Below are 17,047 nucleotides of genomic sequence, written 5' to 3'. Positions count from 1 at the left end.
CATAGGAAGGAAAGGAGTAAATGAGAGCGCCGGCAACATTTTGAGGGCGAGAGATGCGGGGACCTGCCACAAGCAAGCCCATGACAGGCGTGCGAACAACGAGAGCAGCAGCAGTGCCAGCATACGATATAGTTACCGGACAAGATAGCGGTCCGCGTGTTTGACGTTGACCCCCCCTTCCCCTGCTGTTACAGGGTACCGGTCTGCGTGTCTGTCGATGCACGCCTGGCAACTCGCCTTACCTCGGCTTCTTTTTCGTTGTTGTTTTGGAGGGCAAAACTCTCTTCAGCCTAAGACCTGTGGGCGTGTGCGTCGTTTGGCTTTTCAGTTACGCAGCTGTGCTGCACCCTGCAGCAGCAGCCGGTCCGCTGCTCCCACCTCTCTCGTGTACGATGAAGACAACACTACAGAAACCCCAAAGGCACGCAACGGCGACTAAAGGAAACACAAAACTCATCTATGGAAACGCCAAAACAAGAACAGGCAGGCGGGAAGCAGCGGGGGTGGGGGAGGAGGTTGATCGCTGAGGAAGGGAAAAGGGCCCAGCACGCGGTGGCCATGCGCGTCGACTCCTCACAACCTCTAAAGCACTCTGCCGGCCAAAGTAGTTGTCTCCTCCACACCTCTCTGTTGGCGCTCTATGGCACATCCCCATCCCCCCTCTCCGGTCCCTCCCCCTGGAACCAGCATCACCACCACATACCCTCTCTCCATGGCCTCAATCAAGACGACGACACGTACAGTGGTACACAGCGAGTCAAACAGAGAACCAAGAGACCAACGAGCACGGAAAGCGTCCGTCGTATACTCTAGTGGAAGAAGAAAAGGCGACAACGAAGACAAGAAGAAGAAAAACGCACGTTTAACGATGATGACGGCGCAGGATGACGAGTCTCCATCGCGTCGCCATAACCGACACGCCAGAGAGAGACCACATACACACACACAAGCACACGCACAACGCACGGGGACAATGCACTTTCCCTCTTCTACTCTCCCAAAGAGGTCAACCTCGTCACTATCGTCTGCGTGCTCCAGTGGTGTGGCCTGCAAGAGGGCGGCGCCACTGCCACCAGCCTGGCCGAACCCCCGGGGAAACATGCGCTAAGGATTGCATACGGAGGGGGTCATTCGCACGGCGACATGGATCTCTCTCAGGGAGGCAGGCAATACAAGTCCACATACACGCGCACTCGCACGCACACATCCAACGATAGAAAAGAGAAGGTGCAGGAGAAACAAGGGTGGATGCGAAGTGAGTGTGACGGGTGAAGGATGCGCCGCCCAAACTCACACGCCGATGGGCAGACTCGGCGTATATATATATATATATAGCAGACATCGCCACAGCACGCATGGCGTGCACGGCTGCCTATCTAACAATCAAGGAAAGAAATGCGCCCCTAGCACTCACACGCACATGCGCACAGGGTGGGGATGAAAGCGCCCCTCCCTCTGAGCACCCCAGAACAAAGTACCAAGAGAGATGAGCAGCAGTTGCGTCTAGCGAAAACGGCAACAGCACACGCACAGAAAAGAGGAGGGGGCGAGAGGAGACAGCGCATGAGGCGTTTCTAGCGGCACGCACACGCACGCGTCGTTGTCGTTCTCTGCCACTCTTACAACGACTCAGTACCCTCCGGGGTCGCGCGAGTAGGAGCGCGTCGCGAGGTTGATGCGCATGTTCCCAAGGTAGTTGCTGGCCTCCGACATCAGTTTTGTCTCGCGCTGCTCCAGACTGTCGCGCTGCTCACGGAGGCGCAACTCTTGTTCGATCAGGGTGCGCTCGTGCTGCGTGATGAGCTCTCGTTGCCGTCGGTGCTCGTCGAGCTCCGCCTCCTTTTGTTTGATGGCTCTGTCTTTTTCGGCAACGGCGTTGCGCGCTGCGTCCAACTCGCGCACCTTCTGCATCACCTTTTCACGTGCCTCGGCCACAGCCTTCTCGCCAGCGTCGCGCCGACTGGCCGCCTCGTCTGCCTGACGTCCAATGTCCTTGCCGGCACTGTCCAGTTCGCGCAGCACCTGGTCCGCTGCCACCACGTTGCGGTCCGCCAGACGCACAGCGTCCTCGGCCTTCGGGATCTCGCGTGCAATCGCATCCGCCTCCATGGCGGCATCTCTTTCACGCTCCTTAGCCTGGTCGGCCTCCAACGCTGCCTGCTCGGCCGCCTGGTGTGCTCGGTCAGCGGTGCGCTTCGCGTCCTCGAGCGCCTTCTGAAGCTGGCGAACCTTGTCATCCGCCGCGTCGGCATCACTCACGAGCGCGGCAGCGCGCCGGTCCAGCTTGTCGGAGTCGCGAGCTAGGTCCTGCAAATCTTTGCGCGCGTCCTTCTCCCGCTCCCTGATGGCACCGAGATCCTGTTCCCGCTCCTTTTTCTCGCGCATCACCCGCTCCTTGCCCTTGCGCGCCTCCTCCATGTCTTTAGCAAGGTCGCGCATGCGGTCTGTGCGGTCCCGCAAGTCGTCGTCGGCGGCTTTCACGGCGCTCTGCGCGTCTGCAACGTCGGCCTCGGCGTTCTCCAGGCTGCGCTGCGCATGGTCCAGCGTGGCCTCCGACTTGTGCGCCGCCTCCACCTCCGACTGGATCTCTTTGCGCATCTGGTCCTCCTCCCAGAAGGCCTTGGAGCGGAAGTACAGGCAGTCGGTCATGATCGGGTACAGCCGCGCAAAGCGCTCGAACTCCGTGTAGGAGATGCGGTGGTCGTGGTTGAGATCGGCGCGCTCGAAGAGGTCCTCCACGGTGGCGCTGGAGAAGTCCAGCCCCATGTTGTGGAACCCCTGCTTGAAGTCATCCACGTCAATCATTCGAGTGCCCTTGTTGTCGAATTCGGAGAAGACGACGCGCAGCTTTTCCTCCGGAGATGCGTCTGCATTGCTGCGAGGGACAAGGGCAGTGCTGCTGGCCCCAGCTGCATAGGACCTCCGCAATGTCGCCGGCTCACTGCGGCCGCCGGTGTAGGGAGCCAAGGCGTTGGAGGTGGACGCGACGGCGCGGCTGCCGGACGGCGTGTTGCTGACGGCGGCACTGCGACTCAGCGCGGTCGTAGCCGTCGGCGGTTTTGTTGCCGGAGGAATCGGCTTCTGCGTCTCCTTGTGCCATGGATTCTCTGGCTGGAAGGCGTAGAGCTGGCAGTAGTCCGTTAGCTGACCCTCGCCGAGAAGGTCCACCCACTTGCTCTTGTCCTCGTCATAGACTTTGATCTTCGATATGTGGAACGTGTGCTGGGGCACGTTGTCTGGCCGCGTGTTGGCTATCTCCGTCGAAAAGGCGCTCTCAGAGACGCGAGTGATCTCCTGCAGGCTGGGGCGGCTGGGGAAGCCGAGCTCGAAGTTCAGCTTGTTGCCGAAGATGTCGGCCGCTACCTGCACAATGAACATGGTGGCAGAGAAAGGGAATGCTACCCAGAAGAGTGAAATGAGGAGCGCTCTACTAAGAAGGGTTGTCTGCCGCTGGTGACGGACTTGTTGTTGTAAGGAGAGGAGGGTGGGGTGGGGGTGGACGGCGCGTGTCACGAAGCTCCCCTGCTGCGCGTGCAGAGTCTTTCGGTTTCTGCCGTGAATGGGCGTGCCGCTGCTGTGGATGATACTCTTTCGTTAAGTCGCTGCTTTCTTCTCGTGTTCTCTGATGGTGATGAGGTGTGAGTGGCGCGGTGGGAGTACCGAGGACGTGTGCGTGCTCGCCAGCCACTCAGGGCGACAGTCCATGAGCGAGGCACAGAGACAAGCGCGATGAGGTTGTGAAGAGAGACAGAAAGTGACGGCAAGGGAAGCGGGACGATGAAAAACGACAGTGTGCGGGGCGGGGGCGTGGGGGCAACATCATCCGCACAGAGGTGGCCAGGAGTTGGAAGGACGTCCGTGGCGCACGCCAAAGGGGCAGCTGCGAGTGACTGAGGTACTCGTGAGCGCGGCGGCGTGAAGCAGAGATGGAAGCTGCCCCCGGATGCAGGCGGAGTAAGCGAGGCATGCCACGGCTGCTGTACGCGTAGAGATGCAGACGGTGAGACGGCCATGCACATACACACACGCACAGGAGGCCGCTGTTCAATGTGTCCTTGTTCGACTTTTCGTTTACGCGCATTCTTTCTGTTCGGCTCAACGACACGTTCAATACACGCTCGCACGCACGCACGCGTCCTCTTCGACGCGAGGAGGGACAGCGTGTGCATGTGTGCATGCGTGGACGGGTGCAGAAGAAAAAAGAGGCAAACAAAGAGAACGACATGAGGCGCACCACGTGTGAAGCGACGGAACACACCCGCGCACCGACGGTGCACACAACATAACACGCACGCGCACGCCAATGCATAAACACATGTGTGTGTGGGGGGGAGTGAGGGGGGCGGGAAGGGGGGGTACATGGATGCGGTGCTCGAGTTATGCAAGCAGCAAGGCGGTGGGAGAGAGACGGGGAGGGGAGGGCGCAAACGCGAAGAGACGGAAAAAAACAAAATCGATAGAGAGCACATGAAAGGAAAACAACGCGCCCCGAAATACTCTGGCGACAGTATGAGCGGTTGAAGGGCCAACACGAGAGCGGGTGAATGGGGCGAGGGGGCGAGGAGAAGAGCACGACCACGCTCGGGACACCGTGCAAGCACGTCGCAAGGGCAAACACAAGCAACCGACACACACACACACACACACATACAGAGAGAGAGAGCCAAGACACACAAGATGAAGACAAGAGCAGTAGAAAAACGAAGAGGAGGGGGGGGGCAGAAAACATAACGCAGATGTTATGAAGAAAGGGATAGCAAGCGCCAGCGAAAGAGGGAGAGGAGGGGGCGCCAGCAATGAGACACAGAGGAAGCTGAAACAGGGGCTTGAGCTACCGTGTGCTGCTTGAGAAATGCTTCTCCGTGGCCCTCACCTCATGCAAGAAACGGAAACAAGAGAGACGAGAGACGAACGCTAGCGCGTGCCTCCTCACTCTTCAACACGAGCTGGCAAAAAGGCGCTGCAACTCATAACGACCCCCGGCCACGTGGTGCACGCGCACCAGACCCGTTGGAGCGGGTTTTGCGTCTTTCTCTGGCTTGTCGTTCAAGTGTGCGTGCATGCTTGGTTTTGTTCGCTGCGCGTAATCGTTTTCTTGGATGCTGCGCGGTCATCGCCTACAACGACGACTTCAGCAGGCATGGAATGCACGCTGCGCGTCGCTCGTCCAGCATGTCCACACCGCAAACTGCTGCTGTGTGAAAATGGGCTCTGGTGCGTGTGTGTGGGGGGAGGGGGGAGGGGGCTCGCCAGAGCATGTGCGTGTGTGTGTCCTTGTATATACGAGTATGTAGCACCGAAAAAAAAATGAGTGGTACACACACACACACACACACACAAGCAAAGAAGAACAGGAAAAGGTCAAAATCGAGAAGAGGCAGAAAGCGCACATCTGCTGTGGTGGAGGGAAAGCGCGAGAAGGGCAGAACACACACGCACACGCACACGCGCACAGGTTGGCAGCGCCTCAGAGAGAAGAAAGCCTCTGTGGATGCCTGTGGGCATGAGCACAGAGCACGATAAAGAGAGAGAGTAGACCACTGAAAGAAGGTGCCAGCAACGCAGCCATAATCACAAAAGCCCCGCTATAAATAAAAGGTACACGTGCGTGCGTGTGCGTGCAACCCTCCACGAGGCGAAGTGAGTCTATGCGCACAGCAGCACAACGACCCGCCTCACAACATCCACCCACGCATGCACAACAGCAAGTGAGGCGAACACGTTCCTTGACCGTCATCACCAAAGCGAGGACAGCAAAGGGCGTGCGGCTACCCCGGAGGGAGACCGAAACGGAAAAAAAGCCACAGAGCGCCGTCGCCCTCCCTCTCACTCCCCACCGTCATCAACAGCGCACGGGTGCTCTGTCTGTTCTGTGTGTGCGTGTGTGGGGGGGAGAGAGAGTGAAGGCTTGTGCTTGAGAAAATGCTGTAATCAAGACCTGAAGCACTGAGGGCGGCACGGAAGGGTGGGAGGGTGGGACGGATGAGGAAGTGACTGACAAGTTATGGAACCCAATCGCACTTGCTTCGCTCACTCCTTGCACGCCCGTGCAGGCGAATAGCAACAAAAAGGAGAGAAAAGATGACTCCGCGCACACACAGACACACAGAGATGCGAGCTTTCACCTCGATTGTATAGAACGAGGCAGAGATGTGTGCTCAACTCCGAAGGCACTGACGACAGGAGTGTGGGGAACGGAAAGGAGAGGAGGAGAAGCGTGCAGGCTACATCTGTGCAGTATCTGGATCTCTTTACGAAAGGCACTGCATTTGCGTGGGTGAGTAGACCGCTGTGCATCTGTGCTCCTATTGGCCTGTTGCAGGCACATCCCGACACTCAGTGTGCTCAGCGTGTTGGCCCACAAGATGCGGGACCTCCTGTCGGAAGCTCTCTGGATACGTATGCGGGAGCCCAGCGCGTGCGCCTCGCCGTAACGTGCCACACTCTTCTCATTCCACTCACCACTTCCGTCAAAGTCGGGGGGGCATCCGTGAGGGTGGAAGTGAGCACTGCTCATGAGAAGCGCTGAGACAAAAGGCCAGAGGAAGATGAACCGGCGAAACTCAAAACGAGCGAGAGAGTCAGCGGGCAGCGCGCGGGCAACAAGGGGGAGTGGGAGGGGGAGAAGAATAAAGAAATTAACAGGGAAAAGGAGGAAAAGGTGGGGATGGACGACGGTGAAAGCCGAGGACCGAAGCAACAAACGAAGTGAGGCGAAAATAGGGATGAGCAGCTACAAGTTGGGGAGAGGGAGGAACAAGAAATAGACTTTCGGGAGACGAAGAGGAAAGTAGCAGGAGAGCTGGGGGTGGGGAGATCACCAGCTAAAGCACCGGTGAAGATGTTATACTAAGGGCAAGCGCAGAAGAGGGGGACAAGCAAACAAACTAGAAGCGCGGCGGACAGCTCAGAGACAGAAGACCATGCGAAAGAGAGCCGACTGCATCTTCAAGATGCGCACGAAGAAGAACGAAAATGCCATACACCCCTACTCGCTGAGGGAGCAGAGAGGAGATGCATGCGCCAGAGCACACATGCACAAACGCATACATACATCTGCATACATATGGCTAGTTCCCGGCGATTGAAAGCGCTCCGCCAAACTTGTCGTGACGAAAAAAAACCTACACGAGTTGCTAAGCCTCTCACAACTTCTAACGCCTGCCGCAAGAGCAGGTTTCACGGCTCGCTTCGTCGCACTGGGGTTTCAGTAGGCGGTGGGAAAGAAAGCGCTGTCCACCCGCTTTTCGTTGAGGGAGGGGAGGGGGAGAAGCAGGAGCGAGGAAGGAGCTCAAAGAGGTCGTAGCGCTTTCCTCGCCGCCCTCGTACCTCATTCTTCGAGCTTGCAGCAGGGCGAGCAGGGGGGGGGCGATGACAGCAGTGAGCAAGGCAATACATCGAGGGAAAACAGCTAGTGCGACGCGGCACACACAGATACGTAAACCCAAATACCGGCCCCCTCCCCCGCCAGTCACTCCAACGCTTCGACCGGGGTCATCCCTCAACGCGTCAGCGTACCATGTGTGAAGGGATGGGGGGAGGGGGTGGAGTGGGGGGGGGTTAAAGGAAAAGAGAAGGGGGACGAGAGAGCGTCCCAATAGCCCCGTTCCCCTCCCCCAAAAAGAGAAGAGGGCCAATCGGCAGACATGCGCCAACAAAACACAGAGAGCGAGTGGCCGTGGGCGATGGAGGGAAGTGGGGCGGCGAGTCGAAGTAAGTGATGCAAAAAGCGTCAGAGAAGCGACAAGGAGGAGGAGAGAACGGTTGGAGATAGGGCAGAGTTACAGATGCGCGTGCGCAACTCCAGTTCGCCCGTCACTACCCCTCATCAGCGGCACCCAGAGCCATGGCAGCTGATGGAGAGGGGAGAATAGGGGTGGTGGGACGAGCAATAGAAGCGAAAAAAACAAAACATGAACGACCTCATTCACGTGCACACGCTGCCGCGCAGCAAGGGCAGGTTTTGTGCGTATATATGTATGCATGTGTGAAGTGTGCATGGAAGCCCGGGCACAACATCATCAGCGTATGCAATGGAATACCCCCCCACCCGCACACACAGGAACACAAAACACCTCAGTAAGGCCGCAGCGACGGCTGTGATGGAGGCGCGCGACAGCAGTGAAACCAAGCGAAGCATACAGGCACGACACATAAACGGAAGGGGGAGGGGAGAGGGGTAACGTTAAATAACAGTACAGCGGGAGACCCCACACCCAAGTAAGAGAAGAAAAAACGGTGGAAAAAAGAAAGGCAGAAAGGGAGGAACAAACGGGAAAGACGCTCACGGGGGGAGGGGTGGGGTGGGGGTGGGGATATCGACGCATACCGAATAGGCCTAAAGCGCAAACACTGTAAGGGAAGGGTAAGAGGGTGCGGCTCACGCCAACGCCAAGGAAACATCCTGAAAAGGTAGACAAGCTGGTGATGGCACAAAACATACAGGGGCTTTGCGTGCACCGATACGCAGACACCGACAGAAGGGGGAAGGACTTCTCTCTTCCGAGTGTCCGTTATACGACGAACAGGCGAACCAATCGACGCATGCACAGTCACAGCTCACCTGCCTCTGTCGCATCACGGCTACATCCTGGTCGTCTAGGACAAACCATCCTGCCGTCGAAGCGGGCCGCGCGTCGCACGGGCACCGTTTGTACACCCGCGCGTTCGTTCTTCGGATGCGTGCTGCGCGATCGGCGCCAGACGGAGACTCGCGTGGACGGCATGCCTTGATCCAGGCGGGCCGTGCTCAAGGTCATGCACTCAAGGATGGAGGCGGTGGATGCCAGCCGCGTGGGTAACAGGGGGCTGGCCTCGGTGCATGCCGCCTGAGCTCAAGGGGGAAGTTGGCCAGCCGCAGGTCAGGGCCCTCTGAGACTCTGCACACCCCTTGCCTGCGTATGCCATGCTTCGCCCTCAGTCGCCTCAAGCCGTGGGATTCAAGAGTATGGCGCGGTGACTCGCCACACTGGAGAGTCTGGAGGACTCGATGGCGCGACTCGGGGTGTTCTTGCCATGCTTCCGGCACTTGTGCCTCATCAGCCCACCCGGCCAGATGCAGGTGATGTCTCATGCCTTCGCGCACATGCACTGTGCCGCTGACCGGTGTGGGTCTCTTCGCGTCTCGCTCGTCCATCACTCGCGTTCTGCTGACCTCTGCATGCCTTCTTTCGATTTCATACGCCACGCCAGCTGTGCTTCGCAGCGCTCGCGTTTTCGGGCCCTGGGACCTGTTTCAGGACGGCGTTGTTGTCTGGTAGGGGGCTAGCTGCCTTCATCGTCCATGCCCGTTGGGGTCATGGGGGCGTGCTTGGATGACTTGTCCGCATGTGCCGCGACAGACAGGACACTTCCATGAGACTGTGGCAGCAGCGCCACTCCGTCTTCTCCTGAATCCGCATGCCTTTGAAGGGAATGGCTGTGTCAAGCGGAATGGGCCCGTGGATAAACATGCGCCTGATCGCAAAGAACTCATAGCGTGTCCTCCTGAAGGGGCGCAGGCGGGCAGCCAGAGATACGCGACACGAGAAGCCCCTGCAGCGCGAGGGATATGTGCGTAATCAAATCACTGCGTGCAAGACCATAGCCTGAGGCGAGACCTGCTTCAAGCATCGAGCGATCCGCGCATCACGCGTAGCACACCGGGTACAACGCCGAGTCAGCTGCCCTCATAATAAACACAGAAGGGGGGGGGACACCATAGTACTAGCGGAGCGGCAGGCAGCGAACCATCTGCACTCCATGCAGTCACTTCCGGTCACCCAGCGTTACAGGAATCCAAGACACGGACAGATACCCGCGCAGAGCTGGGGCGAGGATGGCCTCCTGCCCTCTCGTAGGTTCAGCAGCCTTGCACTTCTGGTGAAAGACGGAAAAAAGGATGAAAAAAGCACATCAAAGGGAAAAAAAATGGAAAGGAATAGCGCATGCGTCGATGGAAGAAAGCGCAAAGAAAAGTAGAAGAACGACAACGCTGCTCAGGTCAGGGCGCATTACTCGCTTGTGGTTGTGGCTGCTGCTGTGTTGGATGCATTCGTTTTTTTGTTGTTTCTCTTTGCAGTCATCATCTTGTTGCTCTTCTTTATTCGTTTTCTTTTCTTTAATCTGTTCGTGTTGCGCACAAAAGGCGCACACGTGCGAGTGCGGGTGCGGGGTGTGGGTGCTCGTGTCCGAAACGAGGATGATCTCGAGTATGCATGACTTCGGTTTCGCCTTCTGCCGCTGCAACTGTCTGCGAAAATAATAACCCGATTCGAGGTCGAAGTTGTGTGTGTGTGTGTGTTTTGGCCAAGTGCGTGCCTCTGTGCGCGCGGAGCTTCCTTACATGGAAAGGTGCTGACGGAGGGAGGGAAGGCACTGCGGCGGCGAGACACTCCTACGCAGACGATGGAATCTGAAGGACAGAAGAAAACAAAATAACACTGAGACCAAAAAGATGGAATACCCGAAAATAAAGGATGTAACCACACGCACACACACACACACTTGCCAATGCACAAAACAAACAGAGGCGCGGGCGAGGAGGGGGAGAAGAGAGAAGAAGAGTTAGGTAAAGGAGAGCGGCTGCCGCCATCCCCCAGCCCTCTTCCACCGCGCCAGCCGCGGGGGCGCGCGTAAGAAATATGTGCCGAGCAAAATATATTGAAAGGAGGAGAGGGCTGTATGTGTGCATGCACAAGTGCGTGTGTGTGTTGGGGGAGAGAGAAGGCTGTCATGACGGCTGCGAAACAAAAAGTAAACATGAGAACGTCTACGAAGTGAACACACAAAAATAACTCAAAAGGGGATGGGGGAAGGCAGTGGAGGTAGGAGCGTCGGCGGCAGCCTGCTCGTCCAGTAGCTGAGGAAGGAGGGGGCAGCTTGGGGGGGGGGGAGATGGAGAGAAGATGAGGGCCACGCACAATGCAATGGAGACGCGAGCTTGTCCTCAGCACCTGCTCAACGCCACAGGCCACCTCCCTCTTTTCGGTATGCCCAACCGCCGTCTCAGAGCTGACTTAGCCGTCTGCCGCTGCCCCATCTCCCGCGTGCCTTCTTCTCTAGCCTTGTGCTAACTGCCTCAGCAAGACATGGTGCGTGTTTATATTGGGGGCACCAGTCCGATGCAGAGCAACCGCCCAAGTGACAAGACTAGGGAGCCAAAAGAAACAAAGGAGCCCGCGGCGGGCAGCTGCAGCGATGCCCGTCGGTACTTCAACTGTGCTTGTGTGTGCGATCTTGAGTGACGTTGCGCGCGTCATTTTCTCTGCCGCACCGCGATGAGAGAAGACACGTGAGAGCGCGTGCCTCTGTTTGTGCTGTGTGACAGGCAGACGGGTGACATACGCGCCGCACACGACAGACCGTCTGCTCACGTACAAGGCTGGGCCAAAGCACAGACAGCACCATCAACCACATCTGTAACGCGCGAAGAAGCAGGAGGAGGACGAAGCTTGAGGCACGACACACGCGCCCTCCGAATACACACACCCACGCGGAAACGAGCACACACACACACACACACACACCTAAACCAAAAATAGAGAAAGGCACAGCAACCAAAACACAAGGCAGCGCTGTTGCAGAATACACACACACACACCGATAGAGAAAAAAAAAAGGAAAGCGACAAACAAAAAAAAGTGGCAGGGGACGGGGGCGAGCAGGCGAGAAAGAAAGAAGGACAGGTGCAGGGTGAGAGACACACACCCTGTGTACATCACAGAGGAAAACGCAAAAAAAAAACGAAAGAAACATAAGAGAAGAGAGGGGAAGGGGTGGGGAGCAGCAGGCGTTGTGAGAAGAAAAATAACGTATTGGCAAGTAAGAATAGGTTGTCACACACACACACACACTTGGTGGGGAAGCAAACCGGCGATTGGGGAAAAAAGGGGGAGGGCTTCTGAGAAATGAAATCGCTCATAAGCAGCAACAGCACTAGCAGCAGAAGTTCTTGAGCATGCAGCGTCGTCACATAGACACACGTGAGAAAGAAAAACAAACAAACAGAGGAAACAGTTGGCTAATGCTGTCTCTTCATGACCGAAGAGGAGGAGGGGGAGGGGGGAGGTCGAAGCGAGCAGCTGCATTGCGCCTTTGCGTGTGCATGTGAGAGCACCTAGAGGAACGGGGGGAGGGAAACAAAAAAGGGAAAACGAAGAAAGCCACGCCCACGCATCGCATAAATAGGAGAGGGGGGACTTTGTCTGTGCTCATGCATACTTTACGCCTCATACAAGTGTTATTGCGTGTACGCACAGGCCTGCATGTGAGTGCGCTTGCATCTCTACGCGCAACACACACACACACACACTCACAAGGATAGGTGCAGTTATTCTTGTGCTCGTCTATGTCTGTGTCTGTGTCTGTGTGTCTGTGTGTGTGTGCGACGGTCCAAGTGTATCGACAGCATCGCCACACACACACACACACACTAGCACACACATATTCATGTCTCCATTACGCTGGCGCTCCAGCACAGATTTGTGTTATTAATGATGAGAACTGCCCTCCATGAGAAAAAAAAACAAAAACAAAGGAAAAGTACGCGGTACAGAAAGAGGAAAGAAGTGGCCAAACAAAGAAAAAGAGGGAAAAGAGAGGGAGGAAACACGCACACGCACAAAAGACGTCGTAGGACCCCCACAAAAAAATGAACAAAAGCAGCGATGAGAAAAAATACCTTCTCACATGCTTGGGTAGAAAAAAAAAGAGGGGGAGGGGAGGGGGCTGACGTAGTTAACCGCCTTCCTCTAGTCCACGAGTCCCATATCCCCGCCTTTCCCACTCTCTCTTACGCTGCATTTAGTTGCTGGCCGGTCGGGCAAGCTCTCTATCCTGTGTCGGTGTGAACTGACGCACATAGATGGCAGAAGTGAAAAACAGAAGTGACGACAGACCGCACGCGAAGAGAAACAACGAAAAGAGAAACGCAGCCAACAGAGAAGCAGAAGTGAAAACATCAAAGCCGTTCTGATTGACGAGGACCTTGGCCTTCTCTTTTAGAAAAAGCGAATGCAACGTGGCAGCGTCATTCCCCTACAACATCGCCCTACCGCCAGCAAGACGCATGCACACAAGCGAGGAGCACAAACCCGGAAAAAAAAAGGAGGAAAAGAAAAACGAGCCGACGCGGCAAAAATAAACAAAGGAACGAACAAGGAAAGAACGGCGAGGCAAAAATAAGCAGTAAAGGACTGGAGACCGAGAGGGAACGCAGAGAGCACGGAGAGGAATCAAAAACGGGAGAGAAAGCGAGGAGGGGGGAAGGGGCTGGAGGACAAGCCACAAAGGCCGTATCTGTCTGTGAGTGTCTGTGTGTGTGCGTTCGATTTTGTTTTCTGATTTCTGCCTTCTGTTTGGTACTGATTGCATTTTTGTGTGTCTTCTCCATGTGCACTCGTGCTTACTCCATCGTCGACCTAAATGCTTCCTTTTTTTCATTTTCTGGGTGCTTCTTGGGTACGCTCTCCCCCCGCATACGGAGGGGAGGGGGGAGCGTGTGGAGGAGGACGGCCAGCACGTCCCACACGGCGCACGCAAGATAAAAGGGCACGTCATCCAGACGTGGACGGGCAGAGAGAGCGAAAGAAGAGCTGCACCAGCGTGACGACGACGAAAGAGACGAAAAAAAAATATTCACCAAAGCAGCACAGAAGGTAAGAAGTGACAGAGCACGTAAGGTGTGGACCAGAAACAAACACAAAGACGGGGTGGAACTATAAGAAAGGGAGACGCCTCTATCAGGCAGACGTTGTGGGGTACGTGTGGGGTGCGGGGGCAAGCACAATCAGACGCTTGTGTGCACACTACCGCTCTCTGTCACGCACACAGTAGACAAGGCAAGCGCCCGGTTATTCTGGTCTGCATCTCCAACACAAACACGCACATACACACAAACACACATGCCCACACCTGAACATTTACCCACGCACAGCGAGCGGGTAAGCGAGAAAGACGACAGGCCCATTTTGAATCCGAAGAAGGGGGAGGAGGTGGAAGCAAAGCAAACGACAGGCGAAGCGTTTAGCGTGTGAGAAGATAGCGATAACACCACCACCAAGCAAACAAGGAAAAAAAAAGGAGTCTCCAGATGGTAATGATAGAACGGAAGGAAAACAAAGAGGGAGACGCACGCACACACACACACGGCAGCAGCAGCGAGGCAGAAACAAGACACAATACCATGACACAAAGAACGAGTGTCGAAGCAGTAAAAAGCAAAAAGGAGAGGGAGGAGGGAGAGAAGGAGAGAGCAGAAAAAAAAAACGGGAAAGCGAAAAGTTGTTTCTCTGTTGCCGTGTGCGTGTGGGGGCGTCTTCTCTTTTGCCGTTGGCGAGCGGACGAGAAACGGTGACGCAGACGTGTCAAGGTGCACACACACACACACACACACCGCGCAGGCACACGCTAAGAGCGGGATGGAGAAGAGCAGACTATAAACACGCACACAAAAACACACGTACGGGCAGTTCATCGGGTATGCAGACTTGCGCGCGTGTGTGCTCGAAGTGGAGAGTTCCCTTTGTCGGAGGCCTTACCTTGCTGATTCTCTCGCTTTCCTGTCGCTGGGAGGGTTATGAAGGCGCGCAGCAGACAAGGAAGTCGGCGGGAAATAATAGTAAAACGACAGCGATCATGATGATTGATGTATAAGGAAGGGTGTGTGAAGGAAGTAGAGAGGGGAGTAAGAAGAGACAAGGGTAACTTTCAAGCTAAGTAGTCAAAAGTGCGCACGACAAGCGAAGATCGAAAGGGGAGGGGGGGGGGTTAAAGACAGAAGAAAAGTCGGCGGCGTGGCGAGTGGAGAAAAGGAGAGGGCAAACGGAACAAAAGAAACCAACGGGGAGTAGAGAAGGAAGGAGTGGGGAAAAAGAAGGGGGAGCACGAACATCTAATCCTGTTGGCCTCACCCTCCGCCTCCTCCTTCCTCCCCCTTCATTCCTCGCCCTCAGCAGGCGAATAACCACAATAGATGCGGGAGAAGAAGAGCGACGGGGGCCGAGAAGAGTAAGAGAGGCGGCATACGGAAACGGTGCACAGCGGCGACAGAGAGTATACGGAGAGATACGTCACAACACCAAAAACCGAATCCCGCATGGACCACGTGAATCTCACATCGATAGAAGAAACGACAACAACAGGAAGAAAGCGTGCGGGTGAAGAAAGGAGGACGAAGTATCAGCAAGTGGGGGAGAGGGGAAGGAGGAGGAGGAGGCACAGGCAGAAAGAAAAGAAAGCGAGAACACCGACAAAAAGAATCAGAGAGGGGGGGGGAAGACGAGAGGAGAGAGTGCCCAGTAACATCCTTTACAGGATATCAAAGCACGCGAGAGGCAGAAAGGGGGGGGGAGGGAAGATGATGGGCCGAGAAACAAGAAAGCACGAGGGAATAGACACACTCACAAACACGCACACAGAGATGTGAGATGGAAGAAAATAGGACGCAAAACGCCAAAGCCGGGCATAAAAACAAAACAACAAAAGAGAGAAGCGAGGCCGACAAAAATACAAGCAAGGAGCCGAACAAAGGGAAGACACGAAGGGAGGGAGGAGGAAAAAAAGCAGATGGAAAGGAGGGAAGGCAGCAGCAAGGTGTTCGAGGCGTGGGACGCAGAGGCCGATGAGGGACATACCCCCAAAATCCTCGACTGCGCTGGCGCAAGTGGCGCGTCGCCCATGGCATGAGGTGCTGGTGCTTAGTAGATCGCGCTGGTTGACTGCATCTGCTGCGCAGACGACGCCAAAACCATGTACATCACATCACCCGCACCCTGCACCATCGTGCGACCGTTCGGGATGGCCACCAACATGGCCGGTTGCGTGTGTGTTGCATTCTGCATTGGAGCACTGGGGTTTGTCAGAACGTAGGTCGGGGTCAAGGCTGTGGTGGAGGGGTACAGGGGGTTAAACGACGGCTGCTGGGCCGGCACCACGTGCGCGGCATAGTTGATGGGCGTCACGTTCGACGACGACGCGCGCGTCGAGCCGGGGGACTCAGTAAAGGTGCCGCTCACAGCGGAAGCGGCCTCTGTGAGAGGGGCACTGGCGGCAGAGCGGGCACGACGAACCTGGATCTTATTGCCGCCCACTACGTGACCAATCATCTCCGATCGCGCGACTGCCGCGTCGTCGGTGCGCTGGAACAGCACGAAGCCGTAGCCCTTGCAGTGGTGCGTTCCCTTGTGGCACATGACCTTGGCAGAAACGATGGGGCCAAAGCGCTTGAACAGCTCGTGCAGGTCGGCATCCGTAAACCACTCGGGTAGAGACGCAACGTACAAGTTGCTGTCATAGGCACGCGCAGCGGGGTCGCTTGCCTGCACCGACATGTTGAGCGAGTCGTTCTTCATCGGCGACACATTCTCACCGTAGTCGCTTAACGGCACGCTCTGGGTCATGGCCTGCAGCGACCCGGACATGACGCGCGGTGCGGGTGCCTGCAAAGCGCTCGCCATCATCAAGTCCGACTCGGTGCCGGCTGTGACGCCGAAGGGCGTGAAGAGGGCAGGGGCAGGGCTACGCTCAGGAGCAGTAGGAAGGCACTCGAAGCCCCAGTCAACGTTGTTGCCGGCAAGAATGTCGAAGTTCAGTGTCATCGTTACATAAAAGAAAAAGAGTGCAAGCTGGAGATGTGAACGCAAGCAGAGACGGCGTCGTCAAGTGCAAGTCGCACGTGCACACGAGGCGACGTATAAGCACAGAGAGGAAATAATAATAATAATAAAAACAGAAGGCGGGAGTTCCGATTCGCAAGGGAACAACGGTGAGCGAAAAGCAGAATGTGAGACGTGCGGAAGCGGTCGAGCAGGGGAGAGGCGGAGAGAAAACACGTGCTGGCGCCGCGTGTTTCGGGACTTTTGTTTTTCCGCTACTTGATGAGTACCTTTTCTCCGTGCGTGTTCCTGATGGAGCGAGCACCTGTGCTTGCCCAGTGTGCGGGCTTGCAGCAACGTGTGAGGGAGGCTGACGACAGAGCCGCGGGGGGGGGAGGAGCAGTGAAAAGGTTGTCGCTGGGGGAAAAGAGAGGCACAGAAAGAAAAAAACTGTTAGGCTTTGTGTAGGGCGG

The 17,047-nt window shown here is 56.3% G+C and overlaps 2 protein-coding genes across 2 annotated transcripts; both read right to left on the bottom strand.

Annotated features, from left to right (window-relative positions):
- Positions 1 to 1,629: 1,629 nt before the first annotated feature.
- On the bottom strand, positions 1,630 to 3,378 carry LDBPK_090120 (hypothetical protein, conserved; the record flags this gene model as incomplete). The annotated part of the gene is made up of 1 exon (XM_003858643.1): positions 1,630 to 3,378. One exon carries the CDS (start codon positions 3,376 to 3,378, stop codon positions 1,630 to 1,632), a length of 1,749 nt encoding a protein of 582 aa, XP_003858691.1.
- A 12,299-nt stretch (positions 3,379 to 15,677) lies between these two features.
- On the bottom strand, positions 15,678 to 16,577 carry LDBPK_090110 (RNA-binding protein 5-like protein; the record flags this gene model as incomplete). Its single annotated transcript, XM_003858642.1, has 1 exon — positions 15,678 to 16,577. One exon carries the CDS (start codon positions 16,575 to 16,577, stop codon positions 15,678 to 15,680), a length of 900 nt encoding a protein of 299 aa, XP_003858690.1.
- Positions 16,578 to 17,047: the final 470 nt, after the last annotated feature.

Source organism: Leishmania donovani, chromosome 9 (assembly GCF_000227135.1).
Source record: "Leishmania donovani BPK282A1 complete genome, chromosome 9".
Classification (NCBI taxonomy): Eukaryota; Euglenozoa; class Kinetoplastea; order Trypanosomatida; family Trypanosomatidae; genus Leishmania; species Leishmania donovani.
This window is presented reverse-complemented; position numbering and strand designations above follow the sequence as displayed.